General features: G+C 40.2%; 1 protein-coding gene and 1 long non-coding RNA gene across 2 annotated transcripts in view; one reads left to right on the top strand and one right to left on the bottom strand.

Moving 5' to 3' along the window:
- Window positions 1–338: 338 nt before the first annotated feature.
- The window catches only part of nrg3a (neuregulin 3a), a 166,023-nt gene continuing 152,064 nt past the window's right edge, over window positions 339–14,297 (bottom strand). Inside the window, exons 5-9 of the mRNA XM_086175265.1 lie at window positions 11,792–11,894; window positions 10,353–10,479; window positions 9,429–9,511; window positions 8,597–8,782; window positions 339–2,580 (exon numbers count right to left, since the gene is read on the bottom strand). Of these exons, the coding sequence (XP_086031391.1) occupies window positions 2,055–2,580; window positions 8,597–8,782; window positions 9,429–9,511; window positions 10,353–10,479; window positions 11,792–11,894 (1,025 nt within the window). The 3' untranslated portion in view covers window positions 339–2,054. The remainder of the gene's footprint in view (window positions 2,581–8,596; window positions 8,783–9,428; window positions 9,512–10,352; window positions 10,480–11,791; window positions 11,895–14,297) is intronic.
- Window positions 7,508–9,549, top strand: LOC147236884 (uncharacterized). Its single transcript, XR_015108897.1, has 3 exons — window positions 7,508–8,813; window positions 8,933–8,995; window positions 9,311–9,549. It is a non-coding gene; the product is annotated as an uncharacterized LOC147236884 (long non-coding RNA).

Here is a 14,297-nt window from a genome sequence, read left to right as displayed (position 1 = left end):
TATCTTCTCCATCAGGTGCTGCTGGAGGACGTTCACCGTGTTCTTGACCTACAATCAAATCCAACCAGGTGTCTCTTTTCCAACGTTAATTCTGGTAAATTTAATTTTCCCCCGATCTTCCAACGTTCACCCAAAATTTGACTTTCGTGTCCAGGTTTTAAACTCTTTACCTTTCCGATGAAGCGCCTCCTGCATGAAACCAACTTTATCTCGTGATAATATTAATTAGACTTTATTCCCACCACTGTATTTTGATTTTAATACATCAACTGCGGCGGTGCGGCGGGAAAAATGCACAGCGGTGGGACTAACAAACAGATGATCTCATCTTAAAATAATGGTTTTATTGATTTTAATTTGTATTATTTATCCCGGCGCCCGTCGGGAGCTGCTGATGGAAACAAGCCGGGCGTCCTTCGAACAATCAAACAGGTTATTTTGATTTTTTTTTTTTTTTTTTGGCAACCTTTCAGTTGTGTTTTTTTGTGTGTGTGTGTGTTTTTCTCTTTGACATTCAGCAGTGAAGTCCACACAGATTGAACCCCCCCTGTCGATAGGATACAACATAGAGACATTTATTTCTTGTTTTTCAACACCCAAAAAACTGCATGATCTCCCCTGCCCTCCAGCCCCGGGAAAAGCAGCGTTATTATTATTATTATTTTTTTTGTTTCTTTTATGACAAACGAAACAAAATAATAAAATGGCAAATAAAAAAAAACAAAACAAAACATCAGATCTGATCTTGTTTTGTCTAGTTTTTTTTTTTTGTTTGTTTATGTGTGCTCCGAGGGATATTGGACACCCCTCCCCCATACTCACACACTCACGCGCGCACACACACACACACACACACACACACGGGGTGGAGTTTTTGCATCTTGTTGTGAATCCTCCCGTCATGTGTCCTACGAATCTTGGCCCTGTGGACGATTCCTGCGTTGTGCGGATTGAAAAAGGCGTTGTCGGTGGTTCTGTTCCATCTTTCTCCACCGATGAGTCGAGCTCGAGAACGTCCAGGAAACTGGTCGCCAGGAAAAAGCCATCATGTGTTGGGTATCAGTCCAGATACGTTTGACGGAAAATAATAGATTACGTGAGCAACATTTATTGAACCCCTTTTTTTTTTTTTTTTTTTAACAGCTTGCAAATAATAGCATTTATTTTGCCAATTTTCTTTTAATTTAAATCTATTTTTCAGATGATTTATAATTTTTTTTGCATCTGTGGCTGAACATATATTCTTTTATTCATGGTCGGACTGGACCATCGGACCAAAGCCTGTAAGCTGTAGAAACAATTCTCAGAAATATTTTGACTTTAAATCGTTTTTTTTATTTTTTTTTATTTATAATATCAAAAACTTTTTGAAATTTGACATATGATGTGAAATAATGACTAAAGGTTGGCCAAAACCCATTGTTAAAAATGTTGTCTTGCTTTTTCCAGGGCGACCGGTCTCTGGAGACGCTCTCCATCGCATCGCCTCGTGGGATTTTACAGGTGCGAAATAGAAAACAAAACGAAAAGCAAGTGGCAAGTTAATACAAAAACGGGGTGAAGGAGGAAGAGGGGAATTAAATCAGTTACATCATCATCATTCCAGTGTTTCTTCAAACTTGGTCACTTTTTGAATTCCATATATTTATATCCATATATATTTATATATATATTTATATGTTCTTTTTACAGTTAAAAACACCATGGATTTGACAGACTATTTGGTATCTTTTTGTCTAAGCAGAAGTGTCTTGTTTTTCGTAATAAATGCATGTAAATGTTGTTTTTTTTTTCCTTTTTCATTGTTTTTTTTTCTTCTCCCCCCCCAGGCGGTGAAACTCCAAAGTGTTTGTATCCGAACCGGACGCGAGTCAGGTTTTTTTTTTTTTTTTTTCCCAATAGTTCTTGTGTTTTTCTGAAATCCCGTGTTTTGTTTTGATTTTTTTTTTTTTCCATCCTTCCTCATTTTAAATGCAAAACACCAAAGTTTGTCAGAGACTGAAAGAGAAAGAGAGGGTGCGAGAGAGGCGGGGAAATGCGAGCGTCCTCTCCTCTCATTGGCCGACGTGTCCCAGGTCTCTATGTGATTGGCCGAGCAGCTGGGTTTGGGTGGGTCCGTTGCACGCCAGAGCTCCGCCTCCTCCTCCGCTAAGGTTCAGGAAACAAATGGTGTCTCTCGCCGCCGCCGTGGCGCCAACGCAGCCGCACTCATCCTGCTTCCTGTGAGCCAACACCCTGAGCTGCACCTGCGCCTCCTCCAGCAGCAGTGCCACCTCGTCCTGCTGCCGCCCGACGGACGCCGCCGCCGCCGCTCCGCTGCCTCTCCGCTCCCGGGATGACATCACCGTAGCACCCGGGGCGGTTTGCATACAAGACACCTGGTTGTCGTGGTGACAGTGGACCGATGGGATGATGGGGATCGAGCGGAGCTGGGGGGAGCAGTTGGCCGCGGGCCGGCGTCCGGACGGCGAGCGCCGGGGCGAAGGCTCGTCGGCGGGGCTCCACGACGGCTGTATGTGGAGGAGGGAGTCTCTCCTGGGGTCGTCCCTTGCACCGGGGGGCGCGCAGTGATTCAGGCACCTGGTGGAAGGTGAAGCAGAGTGTTATTAAGCTGTAACCTGCTCAAACCTCCCCTGAAAATAGCGCGTTTCAAATCTCTCGCGAAATATTGAAGTTGGGTAAAAGCGTAGGGAGAAGCCTACAGCGCCCCCTTGTGGTCTGGATGCTAACAAATGAGTTGAATTGCTGTGACTTTTTTTTTTCCAGCTTCACGCTCACATCCCCATGAAAAAAAAAAAAAAAAGAAAATCAGCCGCGGGTGTGAAATCGTCTGGAAGCAACCAACAGCGTAACAGTCTGACATCTTTCTTTCATCTCTTTAGACCCGAATCCACAACCGCAGAAATCCCTCCTGCGTGCACAGAGGTAACGCAGAGTTCACCTCTTTAACACTGATTTAATGAGCCCCCTTCAAAATGAGGAAAGTAAAGGTTGACATTCAGTCAAGGACGAATCCGGAAATCTGATATTAAGTCGACTAATTTCGTCTTTTTTATTTCCCCCCATGTGATTTGGATGTTTTCCTTTTGGAAATTGAAATAAGACTTCTTGAACTGACGGCTTCTGGCAGGTGTAGTTACGGGTTCCCGCCGCAAGGTGGCAGCACGGCGCTGCTAGCAGACCCTCTGATGTAGGGCATAAAAAGAAAAAGCCTTAAAATACCAATTATTCTCAAAGTCAGAAGATGATCTGTGAAGGTATTTCATCAGAATCCAAGATGATGATTTGATTTTCTGCCCAGTTTCTGAAACCGGAGGAGACTTAAACTGCCAAGTGTTCGGTGTAATACGCTAGCGGATAACATCTGATGCTAGCGGCTAACGCTGGAAGCTAGTGGCTAACATCGGACAGTAGTGGCTAACGCTAGACGCAAGTGGCAAACATCGTACAATAGCGGTTAACGCTAGACGCTAGCGGCTAACAACGGATGCTGGCGGCTAACGCTAGACGTTAGCCGCTAACAGCGGACAGTAGCGGCCACACTAGACGCTAGCGGCTAAAATCGGACGTCAGTCGCAAACAACAGACGCTAACGGCTAACATCGGACATTAGCGGCTAACGCTAGACGCTAGTAGCTAACATCGGACGTTAGTGGCTAACGCTAGACGCTAGCAGCTAGTCCTAAACGCTAGCCATTGAGACTTTACAACGCTATCCGTTTCTCTTGTTAAAATATATCATAAAGGGCCACTTATCCTAATTGGCTTGATTTCTATTTCTAGTTTTTGCAATACACTCTGATTTAGCCACATATCCATACGCTAAAAACATCACAAGAAGTGGTGATAATGGCTGAGCTATTGCTAACACCAAGCTCATGAGGTTCAATTTTGATTTTCCAACCGCGATTAAGATGATGTGACCATCGACGATTGAATATACATATTATATAGCAGGAAATTTGAGGCAACTCAGAGATATACAATGGCAAACAGATTAATAATTCATCTTTTAGTGCTGGAATACACATTCGTACCCTTTTAAGTGGTGATTCATTTTTACTTTTACAGTAATTAAATATCTATACCAATACTAGTCATTACAGAGTTTAATTTTGTTTCATTGGAGTCCAAGTTTAATTAGAAGTTTTCCTGAATTATTAAACAAGTTCATACGGTCTCATTTGCTTTTCTGTCTTGTATTTTAATTTATCTGCACTACAGGCGGCGTTTGCTGATCCAGGCATTCCGGATGATTCTGTGAGTATGTGCATGTTTGAATCTGGAAGACGGACTAGATGTCCAAATCGCTATCTGATTTAATTTCTTTATACAAACCGATAATATCCACATAGAAATCTCAATGCGTTCCGTTGACAAATCCCCCACTGAAGCGTCATCATCTCTTTGTTTAAGGCCTCCGCAATGCATTTCCTTCCGCCCTTGACGTTTCTCGAGCCGCAGAACCTCCTGGGAAATCCTCTCCGAGAGCGAGACGGCGGCGTCTCGCTGTCTCCGCGGCGAGGCGAATGGCGCCGAGATGGGCTTCCTCCCGCCGCTACCCTTCATCCGTACCCGCCGTTTGGACTTTGCTGAAGGTATCGGCCATCTGCTGCGACAGACGCTCTCCTCTGTGCATGACGCCCGGGCTCCTCTTTCCAAGAATTACTGGCCGTTTGCGCCTTTTTATACGCCTTACTAGACGTGCAACATGGATTTTCACACTTCCTCCCGTCCTCAGCCACTCTGCTGCATTGTAAAGTGCTACCGGAATCTGACGTATTATTATTTCTCAATATTATTCAGGTCTCGCAGACCTGGGAGACAGAGCAAAGTTCTCACTCCTCGCTGCGGATGTTCAGGCCTTCACCATTTGACTTACTATTCAATTTAATTTCTTTATGCAAACTGATAATGTCGGAACAGGAATATTTGACTTTTTAATCTTCCGCAAACCCGATACATACAAATCTCATGGTGTTTGGCTCGGGTAAATAGGAGCCGACAAATCGCCCCGCCGAAGCCTCGGCAACCCTTTCGCCTTGAAAAAAAAAAAAACAGTTGAATCAGAATCCAGAAAAAGCAGTGCGATACATGCCTGGGCGTGCGTCGGCGCATTTACGGGGATATTTAAAATAGGCAAAATCACAACATATTTTTGTGAAAAAAAAAAAATAAATAAAATAAAATCAAGATTCTACAAAAAAAAACAAATTTGCTGAAAATTTCTCCAGGGGTTTGTAAAAAATTCTCTTCTATGCCAGCGAAGGCAGGCGCCCTTAAATTTCGAGAAGCAACATCAAAAAGTCTTCGGGAAATTATATCGAAAAAATTTGAATTTCCGACTCGTCTCCACGCTGGGGAAGCAGTTAATTTATTTTCCCGGCGTATCGTATCAGTGTGTCCTTATCTGGGTTTTACAGTCATAATCCTGTAACACAGTTTCTGGTCCTCGGCGGGTGAAACCCTCCTCCTCCTCTCCATCACGGACGGTGAATACGGTGACAAAAGGTGCCGTTTTCCCCGCCTCAAAGGAAACTCCCGTGCCGGTTTTATTTTCTCGCAGACATGAAAACGTGGAGAGATTTGGATGGCGGCGGCGATAAGAGACGACGACGTGACGCTTCTAATTCCCCAGATAACATTCAGACGCAAATCTCTCCTCTGATGTGCTAAAGCGCGATCCGGCGGCGGGAAAGCGCGGAAATCAAACCTGCAGCTCCCAGCGACGGCAGATAAGTGACCGGCCTTTATCGCTTTTTCACACCGGCTCATTACAAGTACAAATGTTAACAGTCATTTTTTATTAATCCGGCTCCCCGCAGATAAAATCTTAATATATCTCCTCCGCTCGCCGCCAAAGTCAAATTAAAATCTGGATCTAACGCGATTCTGTGACCTTACGGCGGGCAGGAGGATGGGGAAAAAAAACAAAAAACGTGAAAATACGGTTGAACAAAACACGACTAATGACATTAATACGAACCGCGCGCGTTTAAATTAATTTGTAAAGCGTAATAATCTCTCACACGCAAGTTAGAATAATTAAAAAAATGATGAAATTCTTCAAGGAAATGTTATTTAGTGAAAGTGTCTGCTTCCACCAGTTTATTCATGGACATTTATTTTCCCAAACAAATCCTGTTAGAGAGACAGATTTTTTTTTTTTGTCTTTTTATAACTCAAGCTCAATAGGTGTGTGCTATTTAGTCTGATTTTTTTTTTATTTTTCATCAAAAAACAAATTAATTTGCCCAGCGGAATCGCGTCTCCCAGTGGTGGCGGCGGCGCCAGGTGAGAGAAGCGATCGGGCTCTTGTTTTTATTTTTCATGCAGCAGGAAGTAGAGTAATCGCCCCTCCGCCTGCAGATAATTTTCATAAATCTGGACAGGCGACGTATCTGGCTCGTTTATTTTCACAGATTCATTTGATTTGAGTCGTTAGTTCAGGTGTTGCTCAGACGGCGAGCGAGCCAGATGGAATTATTTTATGTTTTTTAATAAAAGCACATTACGTCTACATCGCTTTTATTAATTCAGTCCCCCCCCCCCCCCCCACCCCGGCAGATCATTTTTCTGAGTGCATCAACAGGCGAGAAAAATTAAATCAAATTAAAATCAGTAAGGGGTAAAAAAATAAAATAAAATAAAAAAAATAAAAAAAATGTAAAAAATTAAAACCTGCATTATTTACCATCAAATAAAACCCTGGTGCAAATGTAACCAAAGTATTTTTATTTTTATTCAGATATCTATTTTCTGTACTTTTTAATTGCAGTCCATTTGTTCTGCTTCCCTGCCCACGCGGAGAGTTTGGTTTTTAAAATCACATTGAAAAATATCAGCTGACATAAACAATATTTTGTGTTTCCATCAGTGATTCTTGGCGTTATCTAAATATATTTACGTTTCTATTTAGATTTTTGCGTATATATATATATATATATGTATGTATTTTTTTCTTTTTGTATTTCCCTGTTGGAAGGGACGGCCCGCATACGAGATGTGACTCAGTGGCCTTTGACACCGAGATCCGTGTGCATTACCACACACGTGTGGGAGTGAACGCCTACACACACACACACACACACACGCACACATATGAGCGAGCTACATGTTCGATAAAACAAAAATTCTTCGAGCCTCTAACCCCACCATTTTGCACGGGTAAGAAAACACACTTTTGACTTCCTGCCGTCCGCTCTACTATCCGCGCACACACACACACACACACACACACTGTGAAATGATATTTTTAAAAGCTTCTACGCATTGTCTCCTGTCTCCTGGATTGTTTCCCAGGTTGTCTTTGAGCAGCGGCCCGGCGTCTCCATGGCGACCAGCACAATTACGCTGTCCGTCCTTCTGTCGGTGAGTTAAAGCTCAGTGTTTGTGTGTGTGGGTGAAGAAATTTACTGGAAAATTAACGAGAAGTAAGATCGAAAATTAGCCGGCGCTCGGCCGCCAGCCTGACCGCCGACTCCTGAACCAACCCAAACTCCCCCGAGGGGCGAAACCCACCCCCGTCCAAATCAGGACGGCGGTCTGGCGAAGACTCGGACGCGCGGGAGAAGCGACCTGAAGGATTTCCCAAATGTCACGACCATCTGGAGACGAGCAGCCACCATTTCCCGGCGAAACGTCCGTGAATTAGCACAATTTGTACGGGGCTCCGGAACACTCTAGATTCAAAACAATTTATTAGACGTCGGCGGTGGAATTGCATTTTCGGCGCGGGTTTATTCTAATTTCTTCGCATCTGCTCCGGACCCGTCGGCTTTTATCGCGCCTCCGGTTCGGGAAGGACCTGCCGAGGCCCGTTTCAGTCGGCGGGAGCCTTGAGAACGGACACCAGCCAATCAAGATTTTCAATGATTCCCTCCGGCGCCTGACATCATTCGCTAAAATGTTCAAAAGCCGGTCGCTCCCTCAAGCAGCCCTTTGGTGGTTAATTGAATTTTAATTCAAATTGATTTCAAGCTTTTTTGGGGAGCTTTGGTGAAATACTTTCAGGTTCATTTTTCAGGGTCGGTTATTTAGTTTTATATCATTTCATCTGATTTAATAGTTTTTGGGGTATTTTTGTTGAAACATTTTCAGGTTAGGTTACTTTTTTCATGACATTTATTTTTTGTACTTAATTGAATTTGTATCACTGGCTTATTTTTTTTAGGCCATTCATTTATTATTTTCAATATAATTTCATTTGATTAACAGCTTTGTGTGGCATTTTTGCTGAAACATTTTTGGTCAGGGTTAATTTTTTATGACATTTTATTTTTTGTATTGAACTGAATGAACTTGTTGGTTTTTGGGTGTTTTTGTTGAAACATTTTCAGGCTAGTAGTTTTATTTTTTGGGACATTTACTTATTTAATTAATATTTTTTTTGCATATTTTTGTAGAAATATTTTCTTGCTTGCAGACATTTCCTGTAGAACGTCCAGCGACCGCTGTGTCAAGTTTTCACTAATTCCAGGCTTAAGGGGACTTTTCTCGAAGGTTTCTGCCAAATTAAAATCTGACTTCCGGCTAAAAGATGTTTTAGTAAAAGAAAAAAACCCTCAAAGTTGTTTTTATGGAATTGCCTCCTCACCCTCTCGTTGTGTCCGCCTCCCTTTCAGACGCGTCTACTTCCTGGAGGTGCTGGTAGGCGGGGCCGGAGTACTTGCACCCTCCAATGGGATTGAGGCGTCCCCTGGGAAGGGGCGGAGTCCGACGAGCCGTGGACCAATGAGCCGCGCGGCTTCTCTGGTCGGGGATGTGAGCCAGCGGGACGCTCCTGAGGAAACACAGGAACCCAGCTACTCCTGGTGCTTTTACTACTTCTGTACTTTCGCACCGATATTTTCTCATTTCATGCCAGATAAGTGGACGTGTGACTCTGTCGCAGGATAATTATTCTCAGTTTAGTCCTTTTCTGATAATTAAGGGTCCGACGGATCTTGGTCACATGACCTCAGAGGAGGAAACTGATTGGTGCAGCTGAATGCAGGTGAGCATTCTCAAAAAAATGACTTTGAAATGTATTTTTTTTTTTAATTTGTTTTTCCCTAAATTTTCGATCACAAACTGTTTTGTGCTCATGTTTTCTTGGTACAACCAAGATTAGCCCTTTTTGAAATCTGCAAAACATCATTTAGAGGCAATTAAAAGTTACTTTGAAGTGTTAAACTGAACAAGAAATAAGATAATCATAAACAAATACCAATGTGGAATAATTTTATAAATAAATACATACATATTTTTTTAAAAAGTGCCAGAAATTAATTTAAAAAAAAAATTATTATTTTTTTTTTTTTTCAAATAGTCAAGTAGAAACCCTAAATAAAAAAAAAAAAAAAAAGAGTTTATGAATCACCAAAACAAGAAAAGAACCGAAGATGCAGCATCTGATCTACGGTGAGACTCGGAGGGCGGGGCCTCACCTGTGCTGGGGGGCGGAGCCTCTGCAGCCAATGGGGGCCTCGGCAGGGTTGCCGTGGTAACACTGAGGCGGGCGCTTGCAGAACTGGTGAGATAAAATGAAACGACAGTTCGAGGTGAGAGGAGAGGGTTTGGGATGTTTTATTCTGTTCTTGTGCTGTCATTTCCAGGATTGATATTTGATGTATTTATATTCATATATTTATTCATATATACATACATTTATTTACAAGTATTATCATTTATTAACATTTTTTTTATTACATGTACACGTTTATTGACATTATTATTCATTCCCTTTTATAATTTATTATGACATTAACCTATACTTATTTACATGTATTATCATTTTTTCATTTATATTTTATTCTATCCGTATGCCACAATTATTTGCATTATTATCCATTCCTTAGTTATTGTTGATTACATGGACATTTCTGTCAATTATTCTCAATTATTTATTACATTTACTTGTATTTATTATTATTTATTCCTGTTTGTAAGGTATTGTTTGTTTTCATTTGTTTTTTATATCATTATTCATATTTATTATTTAATAAATCTGGATGCCAGTTTAATTATTATTATTATTATTATTATTATCATCCATTCCTTGTTTATCATTTATTTCCTGGATATTTATGTTTACATACATTAATTGACATTATTGATTCCCATTTATCATTTATTTCCAGTTATTTCCCTGACTTGTGTTGAATTTCCAGGTATTATATTTCATGCAGGACTGAATGTTTCCGTGCTTGTTTTTCCCTTTTGGTTTTTCATTTTCCTTTTCCTCTGTAGTGTCTTTATGGATATTTTTGCATATTTTTTTACCACTTCTCTCTCTTTTTTTTTTGTCCCATCATGTTTTTTTTTTTTTTTATTTCCCCGTTTCCAGTTTAATTCCAGTGTGTTCTGCCCACCTGCTGCAGTCTCAGCTGGCAGCCCGGGCCGCGGGCCCCGGCCTCCGGGGGACGCCGGCCGTCAGACGAGTACGTTTTCAGGCTGCGACTTTCCCTCAGGTGGAACTGCAGCTTCTCCCTGCGCCGCCTCCGCAACACAAAACATCCCAGTCAGGACGGCGTTTTTCCAAGCGTCTCGTTTCAGATGTCTATATTTCATTCCAGGTGTGGCTTTCTGGATTTTCCAAGTGACGTCTCCCTGAGTTCAAATTGATTTTCAAACATTTTAGTGATTGTAGCCGCTAGCACGGGTTAGCGCCGGTCGGTTCCCGCAGGAGGCCTTTCTGTGTGGAGTCTCCATGTGTCTGCAGGAGGTTCCTCAGGGTTCCTCCGCCGTCCAAACACATGCAGGAGCTTCACCGGAGACCCTCGGGCGCCAGTGAACGAGTGAGTAAATGGTCGTACGTCGCTCTACGTGGCCCTGCGACGCCACGTTAAACGTTATTCATTCAACCACCAATTATATTTTCAGATTATTTAATTAAGAAAAAAAAAAAACCCTCATTCAAACATTTGATTTCAGTCATTCCCTCAGAATGTTTTCATTTCAAAAAGTCATTATTTCCTCGCCGAATCTCTGTGTGATGACGATTCTCTGTTTGTATTAAATTAATTCTCGTCACATATTAAATGTCACTTTTACTTCTCGTCTCTCTGATTTCTTCTTCATCTCTTCCTCCTGATGACTTACTGTTATTTATAGTTGTCGTCCTCTGCGGCCGGCGGCTGCAGGAGCCTCCGTGCTCCATAATTGCAGGATAAAAACCCATTTTATTTTTGTTTGTTTTTTCCCCCAAAAAGATCCGTTTATTTACCTTTGAGCTCATTCTCTCGTTTCCGTCTGTATTTTTTAAACGGTTTCTTTTCATTCGAGCAACGAAACTCAGCCAGGACGTCACTTGGAAAGAGCAACAAACGGTGACGAGGAGCCGCAAAACCAGCCATGATATCACGCATCACGGACCAATCGTGAGCCACGGACACATGTCACATGACCACACGCAGAAACCATGTGGCCATGATGTCCCAACATGGATCCGTGTCATGAACCATGTGATCGTGGTGTCACATGATTGTTCCGTGACATCATAGTCACATGGTTTCTAAGACGGTGGTCATTGGACATCATGATCACATGGTTCATGACATTGATGTCACAACATGGATCCGTGACTGTGGAGTCACATGACCACAGTCTTAGAAATCATGTGACCATGATGTCACATGACCAGAGACAAACATGTAGTCATGAGGTCACATGACCACGCATACAAACCATGTGACCAAGATGTCACAGAACATGGACACACACCACATGGTCATGATGTCACACAAAAAAGTGTATGTATGTTTCAATGCAAGTGTGTGTGTGTGTGTGTGTGTGTGTGTGTGTGTCTCACTTGTTGCGGCAGTACAGAGCCACGCACAGGCTCCCAAGGAGGCTCATTGCCATGGCGATGGAGGTGATGGACAGCACCTGTCTCTTGTACACTTCCTTGCTCTCTGCACACACACACGCACACACACACACACAGAAAACACATGAGTGACAGAACACGCTGAGGTCGGGCGTCACATACTGGAGTGTGTGACGTGTTTATTACACAATAGTTATAAAATAATGATAAATGTGCTCTGTGTATGAAAGGTTTCCTGCGCCGAGATCATCGTTTAATAATTAATCAGCGTGATTGATACACTGTGATGCACACACACACACACACACACACACACACACTCACAGTAATGACATATTTACACGCATGGAGATTTCCCTTGCAGTGCATACACACACACACACACACACACACACACACACACACACACACACACACACACAAAAAGACAGTGTAAATAAATCATAGCGTAGAGGAAGCCTGTGTGTGTGTGTGTGTGTGTGAGTGAAGAAACGTCTCTTATTTATTCCCAGGTCTCAAAGCGTGGATGAATATTTCAGCGTGGACGAGGTAAAAGGCGGATTATGGAAAAACCCCGGTGACCTTTTCGCTACTTTTCCAGTTCCGACAAGCCGCCGCAAACACGTCCGTCAGACGGCCGGTCAACAAATTATTCTCCCAAAAAAAAAGACAGGGAATGGAGACAAATATATAATTCAAAAGGTCAAGAAATTCCTTTTCAGAAAAAAGGAAAAATTGTGGGAAAATAAAATAATGACCTCAAATGTAATTTTCCCTTCAAAAGATCTGAGAGGTATTCATGTTGAAATCTGCAGGACTCAAAAAAAGTACTAAATATCAAAGAGAAATTATTGGAAAAAATGTGGAACCGACTTTGACTAATTTTGAAAAAGAGCCAGAAAATGGATAAAATTCAACAATTATCTGGATAATGACAAAACTATGACTTGGATATGAACTATTTTTCCCAATATTTTTTTTAAATTGGAAATTTGAAATTTTACATAAAAAATCGGCAGGAAGTGATAAGAAAAAATATCAGACAAAGAGTTCAGAAATAAAAAAAAAATATAAAAAAAATCAAATGAGAGTTATAAATCAAGGGAAAATGAGGGTCAAGTTTAAATTTGGATCATTTCCATCGAGAACTAACATAAAATAATCACCCGGCAATGAGCAAAGGAAATTTTAAAAAAAATCAATTTTAGGGGGAAAATTTACAAAAAAATATCTTGATTATGGGAAAAAAATGACCCGATTATATGATTTAATTTTCCTCGAAACTGATGTTTTACTTTGAAATCTACCGGAAGTGACACAAAAAAATCAGAAACAATTGTTAAGAAATTAAAAAAAAAAACAACTGAATATCACCAATAAATAAGCAAAACTAACTTTTAAAAATTATAAAAAAGTATAAAAAAATTAACCTGGATTATGAGGACAAAAATGACCTGATTGTGAAAAATCAGAAAAAACTTAGTTAAGACATGAAAAAAATCTGAAAATCAATAAAGCAAAATTAATTATCGAAAAATCTATTTCTGGAAAAATTAACACAATGACTTTGATTATGGGAAAAAAATGAACTGATTATAAGATTTAATTTTCCCCAAATGTGTGAAATTTTACTTAGAAATCTACAGGAAGTAACACAAAAAAACGAAAACAAATTGTTTAGAAACATTAAAGAAAAAAACGGAAAAGCAACAATAAATAACCAAAAATGATTTCAAAAAAGAAATTTATGGAGAAAATTAACAAAAATTACCTGGAGGTTGACAAAAATGATTTGAGTATAAAATTTCTCCAAATGTGAGAAAGTTTTAGCTTGAAATCTGCAGGAAGTGACACAAAAAATAAATTACATAAAAAGAAGCAGACAATTTGTTAAAGGTGAAGACAAAATAACAAATATAACAAATAACAAATAATAATAAATCCGTTTTGAAAACGGATTAAACATCGGCCAATTTAATCAAAATCATGAAAATAGAGAATAAAAAACATTAAAAGGAAGTTTCCTTCACACTCAGGAAAAAACAGTACATTAGTCTAAAACAGTCTAAAACATTAGAAGTTATGAAAATATTAAATAATTCACAAACAGAAATATAACTGGGTAAATAATAATAGCAAAGTCCTCAGATTGGAGACCAGATTCACTGGAAATTTAAATAAATTTGAATTTATTTTACATTTAAATGTAATCAAAAAAATAAGCCAAAAAAAAAAAGGGCCACATTCCCAGAAAACAGATGAGAACATGTTTCGATTAATCAACACTTTAATTTAGATGATTCCATCAGGAATCGAAAATCAATTCAATTATATATCGACTTTTTTATACAAAAAAAAAAAAAATTCAGGTCATTTTTTTAATCCAAAAAAAAAAAAGAAAAATAACTAAATTTCTCATTTTTTTTTGATAAAACAATTTCAAGGTTAAAAAACAAAGAGCGAGACTTGGAAAGAAAATGAAGGTGAA

The sequence above is a fragment of the Fistularia commersonii genome, chromosome 2, assembly GCF_037954325.1.
Source record: "Fistularia commersonii isolate RoL2024-O1a breed Wild chromosome 2, RoL_Fcom_v1.0, whole genome shotgun sequence".
Taxonomy (NCBI): Eukaryota; Metazoa; Chordata; class Actinopteri; order Syngnathiformes; family Fistulariidae; genus Fistularia; species Fistularia commersonii.
The sequence above is the reverse complement of the archived record's forward strand: the minus strand, read 5'-3'. Positions and strand labels throughout refer to the sequence as shown.